The sequence below is a fragment of the Macrosteles quadrilineatus genome, unplaced genomic scaffold (genome assembly GCF_028750875.1).
Source record: "Macrosteles quadrilineatus isolate MER2022 unplaced genomic scaffold, UCM_ALF_1.0 Scaffold_1__1_contigs__length_201487025, whole genome shotgun sequence".
NCBI lineage: Eukaryota > Metazoa > Arthropoda > Insecta > Hemiptera > Cicadellidae > Macrosteles > Macrosteles quadrilineatus.
Window position 1 is genome coordinate 170,267,529 of NW_026542594.1, and position 18,698 is coordinate 170,286,226.

The following is an 18,698-nucleotide window of genomic DNA, read 5'->3' on the forward strand; positions in this document are numbered from 1 at the left end:
TTGTGGTTATGACAGTGTCAAACTCAAAACGTCTCGTTTAAGTGTCCCTAGTTTAGTGTGTCAGGCTATGAATAATGTCAGGAAATAAAATTGCAATAGCAGGCACATTTTTATTCTTCAAGTTAAAATTCTTGTATGTCACACTTAAGTTATTGTGTTATGCTAGTTAAATCCTTACTGAAATAAAAGTTTTTGAACTTGAGCACACACACAGATACCCCAGATATATTCATAGATACCAGTACCCACAAACATATCCCATGCATAGTAACTTTAAGGCAAATAAACAAAACTAAACTAGTGTACTTGTTGCTCGAAATCGAGCAATTGCCAAGTACGGTATTAATCAGATGTTATTTTAAAACTACAGTAATAACAGTCATAATTTTCGATGAGTTTAAAAGATCTCACTAAAAGCTTGTGTAACTAATTAAAATACTCACGCTATTTAATAGCGCTTTGAAATAATAAACACTTCTTGTAAAAATATTTTAGCATTTTTTTGACCCGGCTTATTTTTTAGTGGATTCTAGAAATGTTTCCCGACTCAAAACGGTTACCAGTAAACATTTCTTGCATGTATTTATTTGATCTGTCATTAGGTAGGTTTACTTTACCACTGTGACAACATGATGTGTAAATTCTTCATGTTTTTTTTTACTTCCAAAATAAGTTGCTTAGCACAAATGGCAAAAATGATTCATCTCTCCAAGTGATTGTGTACCTGGATTCCTTACTGTGAGACCAGTCCTCTCCTCTACTCTTCTCATTCGTATAATATTTTCTATTAATTGTCTCCTCCTCCTGTTTTCAATATTTCTCCCGTTGTATATTTGATTTTAATAGTAATTATGTATTTGTCATCTCTATGATACAGTATCAACTGTTAAAACACCCGCTTAGTGTCTTGTCTGTACAGATATAAATACATTTTAATTTTTATATAATCTTATATTCTATTATTTAATTTGCCAAATGTTTCCTATCATGCAAAAACCACTGGACCAAATTAGCAGAAATTTAGTAAAAAGACAAACTACAAACCCATGATTAGCAATAATGAAGGCTGCAACACTAAATACTCTCCACCACACAATTTTCTTTTGGGCCACATACTTTATTTTTACCCAGTTCTTGCTTTCCTGTCATTTCTCAACTGATCTCTGAATTGTTTTCTGTTTCCATACAAATTCCACTTAAGCTGAGTACTGTTGTGAACCTTCCATAAGGTCCCTTTGCATTTTCTTTTTACTGTGGGTTTTTGTTTCAACAAGGACCATTGCTTGTTTGTAACCATAAGTTGTTAAAGATTTCTTAGAGACATCTATTAATAACCACTACAAATTTTTGTTTTAACTTTTAGCCAATTTCCCTCCCATATAGGGGATAAGCTATTTAAAAATTTCTATGTTTTGAGTCTACATATTAATTAGTAAATAAAAGTGCCACTTTGCTAATGGGTACCCTGTTATAAAGCAGCTTCCTTTCGATGGAAAGGTTTGTGACATTCTCTATGACGCAAAGAGCTTAACTCTTTGACTACTCTAGCGAGTAGTTCACTGTCTGGGATGACACTACCCAGAAATGTTGGTGGTGCTTTATACTCACATTAAAATACACCTAAACAAACTGTGTCCCCTTCCTTTAAGAACTGTTATCAACGATAGAAATTTTTAAAAACAAACGTTAAATACAGGAATAGTGATAGATGTGTAATGTGTCTAAAAAATTGAGAATATCTATTGAGAGAACAAACTGTCACACATTTTATATAAGGGTAGAACAATATTTGATCCAAACAAAGCTTGGCTAAGAGGTAGTTTTAATAAACACACAGAAAAGTTTTAATAATTTATTATATCAACAAATATGCAACTCATCATCAGAGGGTACAGTGAAGAGTTCACATTTTACTTTAATTTAATAATAATTGTAATGGATAATAATATGAAAAGAAGGAAAAGGGCGATGGCACTCAAGTCGTAGATATTTACAGTATAATGTTATATATTTATAAATATAATCCATTAAAATTGTATGTCTGTACTTAATATGAAAACTACGACACATTTTGGAATAATACACAAAAGTTTATTTATACAAAATTATAAATAAATGTGACTTTTATATTAGAAGGCGAGAGTGGAACTGGAGACTGGAGGTGTCCAGTAATATACAGAGGAGACAATAGTATCTGGTATCATACAGTCCGACTATCAGCCACACGCTCTGGTGAAACAAGACGACTACGACAGGACGGAAAATAACGCCAAAGTAAAGCCGAAACAAGACAGAATTACACCACCAGCTCAAAAGAGTCAGAAATATTTTAGACGATTTTCAATCAAATAATACTTTTAGATCTTTTCACATATTTACGAATATATTTAATAATAAAAGGCTATAAAAATAATGATAATTATTCCTACAGTAGAACGAAGTAACGAACAGTTTCAACAAACGAGTGCCGGGGCACAAGATATATTTATATATAATATACACATAGTGGAGCGTTGCTAGCTATGGGAAATGTACACTTACCTTCTATTTACATAGGATTACCTTTTTTATTTTCCATTATAAATAAATAATCATAGTACCACAATGATATCCGTGAAGCTGTCCAATGTGGTCAAATAGACTTGATATGTCGAACAATTATGAGATCCTCTTTAAAAACAAGGAATAGGTTTTTGATACCTCAAAAAAACCAATTGAGTTTTAATAACGGTAAAAAAGACAACATTTCTTTGACAATCAAACTTTTCATGTGTTAGGAACAAAAAAACATTCACTATTTCAATAGAAACACAAAATGGTGGGGAACATTTCAATCAAGGAAAGGACCCACATCGCACAGCTTCAATGTAAACAATACAGTTAAAATTTCTAGATAATATTTGTTATGTATTACATAACCAAGCGTCATAATAGTTACGATTCTTCAATGTCTGTTTATTAGTAAAATCGTATATTATCAATATTGTTATAATATAATGAGATAGTTATAACAAGATTCAGAAAGTAGTGAGATATATAAGCTAGAGAAGGGGTGTTTAAGCGACGTCCATTTCAATGGGGATGAAATCACAATTGCAAGTCGATATTTACAGTCCAAAGCTTAACAACAACCTTCGCATACTGCGCTGATAAGTTGATCGATAAAAAACCTACCTTATCGATAAAAAATACCAACTAAACAGTAGTAACGGCAAACGCTATTATCGTAATAAATGAGAGAGTGCATGGAAGCGACAACAATACGTACAACACCAAGATGATCATGTAATTTTTGGGAAAAATACAGCTTCTCACAACAACATCAAAATCCAAAAGAATTGTAAAGAGTACATAAATGAGAAAATATGGATGTCTTTTGTGGACAATGTAGAAGGGGTGAATTGTGAAACGATCATATCTGTATCGGAAAATAAATGTTAACGAGTTGAAGTGGAAATGTGTGAGAGACTCAAGAGAGAGTAAGAGATAAAGAGAGAGAGAGAGAATGAGAGCATAAGAAGGCCCTAAGCTATTACTGCACTCTCACTATTGTACAATAATTAAGTAACTTGACCCATCGTAAAACACTAACAAGTGGTAAAAATATATAACACAAACTTGAAAAATATTAATAACAAACAGACCTTGTCTTTCGACGTATTGTTAAAACCTTCAATTCACGGACTTCTTGTGTAACGCAATCGGGGATATGGCAACCCTTGAACAAAAATGAACTGACAAACTACTCAACTACTTATAAACAACTTGTTATTTACAAAAATCTAAAATAAGTAACAAAACGTGAAGGACAAAACGTGGGAATAATCACATTTATAATTTAATCACAAATAATAACACACATTATACAATAGTATATACACAACCAAAAATCTTTTATATACAAGCAGAGTACGCCTCTTGACTTATCCGTACGGATTTGATTTCAAAAATTTGTACTGAGACAGATGATGAAAATAAAATTAACATTTAGAAATCGGTAAAAGTACAGAGGTTACATTTTTTACTCATTGACTAAACAATGTTACGTGTCAAAATTATCCAGTTGTTGTAAAGTGTTTTAACTGAATCAGTAATAAAACAAGGTAAAAACAGGTAAGTTTAAACAGTTTAAACAGTCTAAACATGCGAATGAATTTATGGTGTAATAGCATTCTGAGTAAACATGAGTATAAATACATTGTATACTTTAAACAGTACAAATTGCACAGTAAGATGTTAAGTAGACTTCAATAAATATAATTAACTTTAACTTATGCTAAAATAAAATATTAGAAACTTAACAATAAACAGATAAAAATTATATCAGCATTAAATTTTAAAGCGGCATCTTACATGCAAATTTATCGTTAAACAATCCTTTTCCAACGCTTTAAGCATATCCATCTTATGGTTACGAATACGCTCCACTCTTCAACAACAGTATAGAGAGAAATTATGTATAACAATAAATTACTGAAAGAAATTAGTAAAAAAATAAATAATCTTTGTTAACAAAGGTTCTGTAAACTTGTGAGGGTATAATACGGTTTTGACTAAATCTTAATCTTTTAGCAATACAACATCCTTAGCCAAGTATATATTGAGAATAGCATTCTCTCTCTCTGAAAACAGATACTCCAGTACAGGGTAGGTCGGGGACAGTCTTCGACATGTGCTCACTACGGTAGGTGTAGGAAAGAAATGCTGTTCTAACAGTATATACAGAATGAATCATTTTAAATTTAATTGACTAAAAGTTAAATTCTAACACCGAGAAATCGAAATGTGCACAACAGTGTGACCAACTTCACAGACAGCCTCACTCTCTCGACAGCAAGCTCAGAGGTGCCACCTCGACAACAAAAAATATGCTTGAATCCCGCGTTTTACGCTTTCAAATGGGAATACATACAAAGCGTAGTAAAACCTCATTTCACATGCTTTCACTTGGAAATATTACACCTATAACCGAGTTTTATCCTGCTTCTTATAGACTGAGTAAAATATTAAAAAGATATAAAAATTGGTATGAATAAAAAAATTAAGTTTCTTCTATCTGTCATTCAAAAGAACACATATTTCACAAAGAGAAATTTAGAAAAATAACTTTGAAACTTAGGATGCGGGCGTTGGTGACTAGATCGCTATCACAGGAAGTGTCGAGGTGGTGCCGAGAGAGGTGACCAGGCCAGCTGATCACGACATCGCCACAGACAGCCAGCTGTCAGCAGCCGCGCTCTCACACAACTGAAATCCGACTGTTAGTAGTTGGGTTGGGGCGTAGATGGATGACGTAAAAAATCGGGTCCAACGGAAACAACTGAATCTTCTTCCCGCCACGACAAATGAGAATTCTTGAATAGTAATCTGAAACAGGTGAAAAACGTTTTTATATGATGTGTTGCAGTAGAGTAAATACATAAAACGCTGCAGCAAGACTAAACACTTAAGATATGATAATGTGTTGTCAAAATTAACTTCTTTGTTAACAGTTAATTTTTTGAGATGGTGAGTATTATGGTATATTGTGGACATTCACAAACATTTGCACTTGCTTAAACCACCATATTGTAGAGCCTATTGTGTTGCAACTAGAGTCACTTACATGTATAGTGAGTTCATGAGTGTGCGCTGTTAGACTGGGCAGGGGCCGACGGTGGTGGCTGGGTGGGGGAAGGGGCAGACGGTGGGGGTTTCTCCTCAGACACAGGGGTCGGTGCTGCGTCCTTGCGCGGCGGCATGCGCTCGTTGATAGCATCCAGACCTTTAGCCTCTGCGAATGATGTGATCTTGTGGTTTGGAGAGAACCCTTGCAATGCTGAAATAATACAAAGAAATTTTAAGGGTGGTCAACAAATAAGAAATTAGTTACTTATGGTTGTTGGTAGTATTATCACTGAAGTTAGCGATAGCAATAAGCATTAACGACGCTAGCAAACAACACCAAGATCATTAAAGAATCTAGCGATAATTTCCCAATCGTCAGCAAGGCAACTATCAAAGACGCTGCATGAATATCACACATTTTTTATTGTTTTAAATTTCCTAAAATCTAGTTTAATGTTGAGAACTTCAAGGCTAGCAATATCTCGGACAAACTGTGGCAAAATCAGTGATACCACGAATGTAAACACAATTTGTAATGTTGGAAACAGTGGAGAATCTGGCAAAGGTTGATATGAGTTAATAAACAGTGGAAAATCTTTCAGTAATCTCCTGTGGGGTTGTGGCGACAGTGGTGCAACATCATAATTATTGAGCGAAATAGTCACGATGAAATCGTGAAAAGCTTCCAAGGCCATGAGAATATCTTCCGTGGTCACTGCAAAATCTTCCGTGGTCGAAGATGTATATCATATAGAAAAAATATAGACATTTACAAACAATTGCAGATTTTATTTTTTTTAATTTTCACAGACATTTTATACAATTTGAATCATCAAAGCTCGACACAGTCACAGCCTAATCCTGAAAATCTTGCGATGTTACAGTGAAATCAAGAGCATCTTTTACAGTAGAACAGAGAAATAGAGAACTAATTCTTTAAGAGACATCATTATCGTCTCCTGCGATCAGGTCAATTATTAAAAAGTCCACTTACTCCGAATTTCCCCTAATCTGAACAGGTTTCAGTCTCCGTTAGATCGGAATAATGGGACTCTAATGTATTACTTTTACTGCCTTGAATGATTGCATCAGTTGTGGTAATGCACGAAAACAGCGGAATATATAAATGTGAGATTACTTACCATTTTTCAGTGATGTCTTGCCACCAGAGAGGGCGCCGAGGGGCAGTGAGCCGGTGGGAGTCAGTCCCTTCAGCTGCAGTACACTTTCACTTTCCTCCCTAAAACAAAACCACATTTATAACCCTCGACATAACTCACATCTACCTAAGACTGTTCTTAGATTAGATTATATGTCTGGAGGATACTTTAATTACAATTGTTGAGGTGTTGAGTGGAGTAGGTGTTTCCTCGTGAGGCTGCAGAGCGTGTAATTTCATTAGAGAACTGATTGCACCTTCCCACATCAGTCACAAATTATACTTGTATCCACATTGTTTGTAAAAGTTGTTTGTAAAGTGTAGTGAGTGACTGTTACATATGCAATTACTTTCTCCATTATTTTATGCAAACAGGAGTGTTTACAACCAACCAACATACCTGAGTACGGAGAACACACGAGCCATCTTTCCAATAGCTCGGATCTTGTTGCGAATTACCTCTTTCCGCAAATTAGCTGCTGCACCTGTAAAAAACAGTCATCAAGTAACATGAACAAAACCACAAATGCAACCACACAGTACTGACAATCAAACCATTCACTAGGTAACACCGCGACAACAGGTTATTTACAATAGTAGTTAACAGACAAGTTCAAACTTTAAAATAAAAACAAAGAAAAACTACAAAATCAAACAAAATAAAATCGAGCGAAACTGAAATATAATAACTGCAAACACATAAAACATACAGCAGTACAGCAGCAACAACATCAAACGTTTTTGTAGAGTTTTCGTTAATTGAATCCCTTATTAAATCCTTGGATGGATATATATAAAATGATCATCTTAAAATGAATACTTTTAAAATATTGATAATTTACTATCAATTAAGTACATTATGTGAATATGCTAGTCTAGAAACACAGTGCAGCTATATACAAAGCCTTCTTAAACCATCGTCGATAATCCAACTACTTTTTTCAAGCCTTAAGCTTCTTGTTGCACAAAATAGCTTTAGCCAAGCAAAAATAACCTTAGAAAAACTTATGACGTTCTTACAAAATGAATGAAATAGTTATTCAAATAAATTGGTCTTCAAGATATCAAGAAATGAGTATTTCAAAAGTAAAATGATTTCAAGGATTCTTATTTTTTCTCAGTTTATGAAAATTCATGCTAGAGGAGCGTCTAACAATTTAAAATAATTTAAAAGTTTTTTTTTTGCAATCCAAAAATGTGTACAAGGTGATGGAGTTAAGTACCCTCTTATTATACCACCACTGCAGTGCTTAAGTTGGCATTCTGCACCTGTGCTCTTCACCGACTCTAATTTTAGTTGAACTTGTTTTTTCTTTCTATTAAGAAGACCAGTAATTTTACTAAAATGTTCCCTACAAATGCTCAAACTCCTGACTTTTCTCAAAGCCACATTTGACCAATCCCTCTCAAAAAATCCCATAAGCCAAAGCTCACAAAGAAAACTCTATAAATATGAAATGGATTGCAAAACGAATCTCTAACTTAAATCATTTGAAAGAGAACTAAATGTTCGTGTCTAATTGGCAAAATTACACTGGTTTGAAAATGTAGTCTGTTTTAAAGTTTTTTTTTTATAGTCTGATGAATAAAAACTATGCAACTTCATGTAACAAGAGCTTAAAACGCGTAAAATTATAATACTGTACATCTAACCGAATATGTATAGAATATATCCCCTAACCTAACCTTAATTTCAGTGATGTATTTTTTATTAAGACTGTTGATAACAGTTAGTAGATTACTACTAAATTACTACTAGGACACAGTCCTAAGATATTGGCCTTTACAGTTACATTTTTATCTAGGAAAGTTGCAATATCAGCTGACATCACAAACTTTACATTAAATTATTAAAAGTTTCGGTCAAGAGAGCCAAAGGGGAGTAAAGAGTGACTTCTCATAAGAAAGACTATTTTTTTTACTTTTTTTGTTTTGTTTTATATTTAAGGTAGACTTACAGCTCAAAATGAGTGAAACTGCTAGATTTCAAAATATGGCTTAAAGCCAGCAGTGTTTTGAAGGATTTGAACCCACGACTTCAGGGTAAAAGTCTCACGCTCGATCCATAAGAACAGCCTTGTTTAACTACATACATCGTAATGGTATGTTTCAAACAGGAATACTTTTTAGGTCTCATCAATTTTCATTAATTATTATTTCCCTGAAAACTGAGGTGCATTTTCTGCGCAGTCACTGGTAGGTTTTTAGCCTAGAAAAATTGTCTTGTTTTTACAAGTTCTGAACTGTAGGGTGAAAGTTTCAAATATTTTAAATAACGTTGATCAGTCTCCAAAATAATTAATCCAATGGGTGAACACGATCAACAAGTATTATGAAAAACATCTAGAACTCACAACTGGTTGTCTAAGGAGCAAATTCTAAAGAAACGTTAGCCTAACCTCCCTTTTGAGTTTTAAAACACATACTTCAATTGATCATAGTTTTGGTCACTAATACTCTTTCAGCAGAATTTTTGTCTACATTTTACCAACAAGATTTTCACCACGATACTATTTTCAAATACCCATTACACACCATGAACCCAGTATGGTTAGTGACATGTTCACAACACTCATGCTCTGTTAGTTGTTACACCACCCCAAGGCATTTGATGTAGTTACAATAAAGACGGAAGTGAGTTGAGTTTTGCTAGGCACTGGTTTGATTACAATTTTCAAATTAGGAAAACTGAAAGAACTCTGATACAAAGTAACAAAAACGCATAACTAAACGTTTAAAAAACTTCCTGTTAGTCTTGTAAAACATAAATCCTAATATTGTTGTACCATAAAAATTCAACCTTTTTTCATCAGGACCGATGGAACTTTGCTGACAAGTTTTGTAAACTCAGCGTGGCCATGATGTCATTATAACCTGAGCAAATATCTTTGATTTGAATTTATGGACAGCAGCGAACTATTGAATTTAACACAATAAAATATAGTTGAAACTATTTTAAAATATTAAATTTAAGAATGTATTGCAAAACCATGATCTTTTCACCTATTGCTACATTGAAAATCATTCCAATTGCCCAGTAAAACTGCAACTTTGCCCAATCTTGGATGTAACCGATCGGTAAGTATGATAAGCAACTGACAGACTACTAGAGCTATCGGAGCACACATCTACTGCGCTAACACCAACCAACGAGACTCACCAATCGTTGAACAGGGCGGACAGATCACCGTGGTCCACGGAAATAAAATGAAAAACAAAAAATAGAGAACATAAGAAAACAGTGCAATAATATTAAAAATACACAAATAGTGTAAACAACTGCCAATAGTGTAAACGCAACCTAAAAACATAAAACAGTAACAGGCAGTATAGATTGTACCAAAGTGCTTAACTTAAAGATAGAAATGTACCAAGAGATTTTGAAAAGTGAGAGAGCAAATGTAAGAAAACAAGATTGCTTGCTCAGTTCATTAGCTTAGTAACTAAAATTTAATAAAATATTCGATGAAAAGAGAACAGTTGCTAGAGAAGATAGAGGAGAATAAAATAACAAAGAGAAAAATTAGCTTGAAACACAATTTTAACTACATTACTCTACAATGTGGTAAAATATAAGGGAAAGATTTAAGTTTTTTTGAATTTGCATAAGAGTAATCAAAACCCATGTTATTGGTAACCCAATAATTTCCTTTAAAAATATATTCCATGAGTACATTTGTTCATCCAACATTTGAGATACATTTAAAAGAAATCTCAGTAATGTATGCAGACTGCAGAGTATACCAACACATCAAATGTTATTTTGTCTAAACATTTACCTACACATAGGGTTACTCCCAGATAAATATTGAGCCTTTGTAACATCTGTGACTTAATTATAACTCACTTGAATCCATGGAGCTGAAATATCAGTGCAATAGACTTCTAACTATCTGGCGTCTTTTACTTCCTTTTTTATTTTAAAGTTTGGTAAGCGTTTTTTTAAATTTTGGTTGCATTGTAAACAGCAACATGGTCAAAAGTAATTTTTTAAATTTTTATCAGAATAAAAACAGGTGCCAGATATTCTAGTAGTCTGATGCTAGCTGAATTATTAAATTGCAATTCACAAAAAAAAACATTTATCAACCCAGCAATTCAAAATGCATCGATCTTTACTGGATGCAAAGATAAGAAAAATTAATCAAATACATTTTAAAACTAAAATGTATGAAAGAAATAATTGAGTTTCCACCCAGTATTTTTTACCAGTAATTTACCGAAGGTAAAAAGGGATCTCTCAAAACCAAAACTGTTTGAAAACTTTTTAATAGGGGTTGGAAAATTGTTCATTACTACTGTTATAAATAATGGTTTAGTATAATGTTTCATAATATTTTGTTAATATATTCAACATAATAACAGATTGGACCATATATTTACGCAGTATGCACAATTGCTTATATCAAATTAAAAAATAATTTATTCACTAACTATACTAGTTTACTTTAATACTTGATTTAATAAACTTTTCACAGAACATCAGTAGTTACTTGCAAAACATGCAAGATACAATATATATTATGAATAATAATATTATGTTCAGTAATTCACCTCCGATATTAAACCAGCATTTTTTACATTTTAATTTAATTTAATTTTAGCACACACAGTATTAAAAAAATGTGAAATTTAAACTTCTCTTTATCTAAGAGATACTAATTTATATGAAAACTAAAAAATCAATTTGAAATTTTAATAATCAAATATTTACTTTAAGAGTGATTTTGGATTTGCTTGAATAATTATTCATTTGCTATTAAGCAGCAAATTAATCTACCTGGCGATTTGTTACGAACATGGGAAAAAATCTGAATATTACAAAAAAGACTAATTCAATATATTTTCTCAGCTTATGCTGGCCGAATTCATTGTTTTTAAAAAGCTACTAATTTTACTTCTAGTATAAAATTTAAGTGTATTTAATTGAATATGAATCAATGAATAAAAACAATCTACAGTTGAGACCTTTGACACAAGTATTACTGGTGCTTAAATGCATCAATCTACAGCATAATTTATTAGGTTTTTCATCTGACTGAGATGAAATGTTTTTTTATGATTTGAACAGTATATTCTCAATAACTGATTTATACTATTTAGGGCTATTTACACCAGAAATCCCATATTTGGAATTACTTGAAAATATAAAATTGTTTTGCATCTCGGCAGCTAACATGTAAACATTTGTTAACAAATATTTTAAGCAAATAAAACAATTTTTTGAAATAGGTGTTATTGATTACAAAATTATGCTGGTTTAAAGTCAGAATACTGTATATATAATTATGCACACAAATGCCATAAAAGAACGCAATTCAGCCACTCACAAACACTAACTATATAATATAATCAACTGAATAAAAACAAACACAACGAATTCAAACAAACTGGAACCAAACAAAATGCATGCTAAAAACTCATGCCAAAAGAAATAAATCAAACTAGACTCAAAAATCAACAACTTATCAATTTTGGTCAGACTCTGTTACAGTTTACATTGCATCTACAGCTTTAGAGCCTATTCAAAGATTAGCCAACTCTGCCAATAGAGAAATATTCAGGAGAAAAGAAATAATAAATCTGCAAAACTAGGAAATTTACAAAACCCAAGGGTCCAATCAATTAAAGACCAAGTAAAAAAACTTGAGGTTAATAATTTCATATTGATTTCCACAACTTCCTATGTTGTTTGCACTCAAAATTTTGTAAAACTTCCTACCTTCTATTCCAAACCCTACTCCAAAATTTGCTACATTTGTTAAAACTGTATATCCACTAAGATTGAATTGATTCTTAATAAACACACCAGGAAATTAACAAATAAAATAAATCCAAATCATAAAATGTATAACCCCTTTGGGCTCTAAACTAACTAAACAAACAAAACAAGTATTCTGACGGACTTACTACCTTCTATTCGTCCCGTGATACATGAAAAAATACATCATTACAGTTTTGTTTTAATTAACAAGAAAATATTTCACTACAATCATTGAGACATAAAAAACTGACAGGATAGAGGAAAAAACCATAACAAACATGGTTAAGCTGTGATATTTTAAGAACAAAATTGCTCAAAATACACAGTTTAACTATTTATTTGGTATTTATGCTTATGACTGACAACTTTTATTCTTTAAACGTGTGGTTGTGAAATAATAAATTTAAAATGATGAAAGGAACACTGTCACCTATAGTTTAAACTGGCAAAAATTAAAATAAACAGAATGAGTTGGTGATCCACAATATGTATGAAAAGTTTAAATAAACAAAGGAAAAGATCAATACTTTCCTACTATTGTCTAAAGTAGGTTATATACAATAGAAAAATTAAATATCTGGCCTTAAGAAATCTCAACTTAATAGGATAAAATTTCTATACAACAATATGCAGGGAAAATTGTGAACACATTATATGATCGCTAATTCTGTCCAATTTTGATACTTCAAGTGAATCCTATCTTTAAAAAAATTGAAACGATTGATGCTAAACTAAAGTAACGGAAAACAAAAAAAAAAAAAAACAATAAAATGGAAAAATTATGTTTAAACTTAGACGGGATAACGTAAATGATCACAATGCTATAAGGTTGAGGGTTAGATTCAGGGAATAATTTGTTTATCCAAATAAACTCTATGAAATGTTAATTTAGTCTATTACCTCTGATTTACAGAAAAATAAAAAATGGCATGAGGATCTAAAAAGTGATTAAAGTAGTAACCCTTGAAGAAAGGTAAAATAGAAGCTAATAAGTGGTCAAACTACACAAATGCAATAGAAAAGAGAGTAAAGTTAGCAAACTACAGCTTTTAACTTGTTAAACGCAGCCTCTAGAATTACTCTATTTGGGAAATTCAAACGGGCATATATTGTGTTAGTCGAACATAAATCAGAGAAAACTAAAAACAAATTATTCGTAAACAGAATGAAGAATACAAAATTCAAAACAACTGGAAAAAAAAACTAAATGAAAACCAATTAAACCAAACTTAGTAAGAGGAGGAAAATTAACTTACCATTCTTTTGTTTAATTATTACTTTGGCTGATGTCGCACGGATAGGCCAAGGCATGGCAATAGAGAGAGAGAAAGAAAGGGAATAAAAGTGCATGTCAGAATGTGCATTTCAAGAAGATAAGTTATCGGGCTATTAAAAAAATAAACTTAAAATAGCCCTAATACCCTTGACTGGTTTAGATTGCACATACAATCAATTCTTTATTTAGTTTAAAATGTAAATAAATTTGCCATAAAAATGTTTAAGGGCATAGAGGAAGAGGAGAGTATTATTATAATCGAGGTTTCAAAGATGGTGCAAGGTGTAAAATACTAGCCTAAACATGACATTCTCGGTCACCTAGAACTCATAGATTCTATCTCATTGCTTCAACTGGAGGCGGGATACTGTATGTAAATATACAAAACTCAGGTATTATCATCTAAAGCTGTTTCCATGACCTATTCTAATTGTTACATCGAGTCAACACTTTTGCAATCTAAATTTCAAGCGAGCAAAATAATCAGAAAAACGTAAATAATGAAAATAAGACAGATGAAAGTAAATGGAAAACAATAAAATGACATACATAACTTCTACTGACAACATAAAACTTTTGACCAAAACCACTACGCCAGATTATGCTTTACACAAATACTCAAATGAAACTTGTCTTATAAAAAATCACACTGATGATGAACAAAATATGAAATTGATGAATCACAAAAACTGTAAAGACGCAATCTAACTGAAACAAGCACGACACAGGACTTGGACTAATTCTGCGGGTAAGGACAAGGAAACTGGTGCCCTCGGCATTGAACAAGTGGAATCAGGTGAAACCATAAAAGTGATTATTGTATTAAACAATTATAATAAAGGCATTTAAATCAGTTACTACAATGGTCAGTAACACTTGTTCGAAAACTCATTCATTACAATAGAAAAATATCCTCAATGTCATTATTGTAATTAAGTTAATTTTTTCTTCAGAAACATAATATTCTTTAAGTGCAACTATACAAAACATCTCACATTTTTTTTATTTATAAAAAATATCTGGAGAGGCTAAATTATAAAAGGTATAACATTACCTGAGTACTGCCAGAGTGATCCTGTTGGTCCTTACGGATTACGTGTTTCGAGGAGCTTAGGTCCTCATCATCAGATCTCGTATAAGAAACACATCTATCACTTAGAAACGCGTAATCCATAAGGACTAACAGGATCACTCTGGCAGTACTCAGGTAATTTTATACCTTTTATAGTTTTTTCTGTGATCCACAGACAAAACAACTCAAAATATAAGGTTAAATTACCAGTAATTTGAGTTTAAATTTTTGAGAGCAAATTAGTTAGGAGCCACACTAAATAGTCCTAAATTGGTCACAATATTTTTTAAACAAATAATAACATTTTGCAGGAGTTTAAGATCCGTGAGACACCAGAGGAGATATTTACAGACAAGTGACAGGGGCACTAGACAACTACGAAAAGTCTAACGTAACGTTGATCTAAGCAGTTCTTACCATCTGTGTCACGGCGGCACGCCATGGAAAGAGGTTGAGAAAAGAAGAGAAAGAAAACAAAGATAGAGAAAACGCATTATCAATAATTCAAATCGCTTAAGTGTACTAACAAACAACATGTAAATATACATTGTAAGTTTTTAAGCAGTTAATACATTCTTTTTTTCATTTTATTCATCAACAATGAGGACCATAACTAATAATTTGTTTACAAATGTTCTTAAACATTGACAAAAAAAACTTTACATTCAATCAATTTACAAGATATTACCAAAAGTGGTAGTAATATAATGTTTAAATGAGAGATTTCACATAGTTTATTTTTTATTTATTTTAAGAGTAATGTGTTCCTAGTTTAATTTTATAAATTTGAAAGAAACCGTTCTTGAATTTTACATTGAGTGAAATAAAATAAAATTTTTATAAAATTTGACTTCATCAACTGCAAAACCCTACTCAGAATTACGTATGATGATTGTTTTTATGTTGTATTGAAAAAAGTTACTACTTTAAAATAATTAAGCTTAGGGTGATCTGAACTGGTTCATTTCCACAACTAAACATAATGTAGTAAATTCAAAACTAATCTAAAGACTTTTTGGCATTTAAGTGCCAATAGAAGACTGTTCTCATTTATATAATGAGTATTGAGAGATGTAAATTTATGTTATTTTTCAGAGTTTCTCTAAATGTATGAAGCATAGCAATTTTAAAGGATTTCCATTTAAAAAATTGACCACAGTATTGCCTACAATGTTTATGTACAAGCTCTGCTGTACTTAAAAATAAAATAAGTTACATCTTGTTTGGCGAAAGCTTAAGTCCTATTTTAAAGTTTAAATTCATATATTATCATCTTTACATTTTATATAAACTCTCTAATTGCACTCGCCAAATTCAGACCACCCTTTTTCATGCACACCTGTAACTCTTACAAGCATAATTGTGCTAGGCCAAACTCGTTTTGTAAGTTTGGAAATACTCCGCATTAGCAAATAGATAACCAGCGGTGACATAAACAAAGCCAAAATTATTTGCTCAATTTTAAAATTGGATACTTTTTGGTGCACTTACCTAATTGTAATGAAAATCAAGCAAAATGCTTCAAAATTTACAGTAACAAATTTAAACAAAGATAATTATTGAAAAGTGTAACATTTCACAAATCTATTTAATAGATTATAAAAATTAGTAAAATATGATTTTGAATACTTTACCTCAACAGAGTGTTGTTTTTTTAACTACGGTACTTTATAAAAAAAGGGATTATCTATAGACAAATGTTTACTTACCACTGAAAAGACATTTAACTAATACAAGTGCTTGGTTTAGGATAGTATGATAAATAAAATGTTATTTTTATTGTTAGAATATTCTGGAAATATATTAAGTTTTGAATGTTACCATCAAAACATTTTTATAAAGAACTGTCATTAAAAATGTGAATTAATATATTTAACCTCCAAATTTATTTTTTTAATAATTAAAGATATTTTTTTAAATAGAAACTACGATTAGTTATTTTTCAAATCAGACTCAATATAAACACTAGGAAACAAATTTTGATTTATGAATCCGTTTAGTCCATCTTCCTAGTTTATTTTACAACAGGAGATTATGACAGTATAGGGGAAGAAAATTGATTTGTTGTTTCAAAAATCATACCCTCGACCTAAAATAAATATGTGTAGTATTGTCATTGAGAAATTTAGTATGGAATAGTATTTAGCATATGAATTACGCACCAATTGAAACAGTTACTCACATTTACACGAAAGGTGTAAGATTTGTAACCTACAAAAACTATTATTTTCAAGTCCTTGGATTGGAACCACATCAAGAGTGCATAATGTTGCTGAATTATTTAATACTCAGGAGTTTGTGTTTTATTCATTTTTAAGTTTGAATTATTATTTTTCATCAATTCATACAGATGCCAAATATGTTAACTTATTTACATGTAATTTTCCAATAAATAAATCAAACAGCAGTTCAAGATCTACAAACTACTGAAAACCTAAACACTCGCTCATTATGATCCCTAAAAGTTCGGACACACATGTGTTAGTGGGCTTTGACTGTTAGTAAGCGATTCTGTACAAACACTGAAGTTTTTACAACATTTAACGAACAGCCAAGTTAAAAATATTCTTTACAGTAGAATTTCTGTGGTTAACCAATTTACGCCTGTTGAGTTTCACGTTAAAGTAATTATTAACATATAAGCTGTTGACTCATTTTACATGACCATTTTGTTAAACAATTAATAAAATATAATTCACATATTATATATATATAGATATTTATTACACATTAATGTGAATTGTTTAGCTACAAAATAAAATTATATTTTGTATAGTACATTTAATCTATAACCTAAAACCTTCAAAGTAATTATCAGATAAGGGTTAAATTTAGGGTTGGCATTAGTTAAACTCAGTATCTGTTTAATGATTGTTTTAAGACATTTGATCAAAGCAGCCCATGTGCTCTGATAAAATCCTACATTAAAGTTTTTAATTTTTATCTAGTATATATTAAAATCCATAGCCTACTCTCTATTTAAATCTTACAAAACTAAGCAGTATAGAAAGAATATATATCATTTTTTATCCTCCAATTGCTACCTTTATTGATTTATATTTACCATAATATAATCTAGACATTTATAATATACTTTCTATTTACTAATATTTGTTTAATTTGTATTCTATGATTTTAAAACAACAGAAAGAATGGATATCAGACTAACTCATGTAAGAAAGAGATACAAATTGGTGACGGGCAAGTAACGCCTTAAATATTCCTCTTTGTAGGGCCTCTTGAGAATTGAAATACAAAATGTACACTTTCTTCATAAAGTTAGTTAATGGTTTTACCCAGGAGCCTCAAAATCAAGACAATCATACATTTAAACATCTTAAGATCTTTATCTAAGTTTGATTTAAAAATTAAGAGTAAAATTAATTCAAAAAAAGTTTAACAAGCTCCTTGTATCATAAGTCTCCTTATAGAGGTTCCGATATACATCCTTTCCTTCTTCCTAAGAATAAACCCTGAGTGTATTTTTTGAAAGTTTACTGAAAAGAATTTAAAACTATGAATTGCATTTATTAACCAATATGCAGTATACACAGGAATCAAATACGCACCTTCTTCTAGAGCGTCGTCGCCGTCAGACATGAGTTCATCATCGGAACAAATGTTGAGTACATTCACCAGCATCTCCGTCACTAGAACAAAATGTTATTCCATCACTTCTGGAGCCAGTAACGAGCAATGCCTGAAAGACAATAGACACTTTATTACAGCTGAGGTTCCCTAGGAAACCATTATCGGCCTAACTTTTTTTTCTCATGTTATATTACTATCAGTTGTAACTTAAAACTAGTAAATAATGTTG

At 31.4% G+C, this 18,698-nt stretch overlaps 1 protein-coding gene across 5 annotated transcripts in view; it reads right to left on the reverse strand.

The window, feature by feature from the left end:
* Nucleotides 1-1,838: 1,838 nt before the first annotated feature.
* The window catches only part of LOC128989775 (serine/threonine-protein phosphatase 2B catalytic subunit 2-like), a 141,578-nt gene continuing 124,718 nt past the window's right edge, over nucleotides 1,839-18,698 (reverse strand). Inside the window, exons 10-15 of one of the 5 annotated variants that reach the window (XM_054411830.1) lie at nucleotides 18,448-18,528; nucleotides 13,787-13,813; nucleotides 7,167-7,242; nucleotides 6,750-6,847; nucleotides 5,606-5,818; nucleotides 1,839-5,367 (exon numbers count right to left, since the gene is read on the reverse strand). In XM_054411830.1, coding sequence (XP_054267805.1) covers nucleotides 5,619-5,818; nucleotides 6,750-6,847; nucleotides 7,167-7,242; nucleotides 13,787-13,813; nucleotides 18,448-18,528 — 482 coding nt within the window. In that variant the 3' untranslated portion in view covers nucleotides 1,839-5,367; nucleotides 5,606-5,618. Of the gene's footprint in view, nucleotides 5,368-5,605; nucleotides 5,819-6,749; nucleotides 6,848-7,166; nucleotides 7,252-13,786; nucleotides 13,814-18,447; nucleotides 18,529-18,698 lie in introns of all 5 variants that reach the window. The other 4 variants (XM_054411821.1, XM_054411854.1, XM_054411847.1 and 1 more) reach the window with 4 other exon arrangements.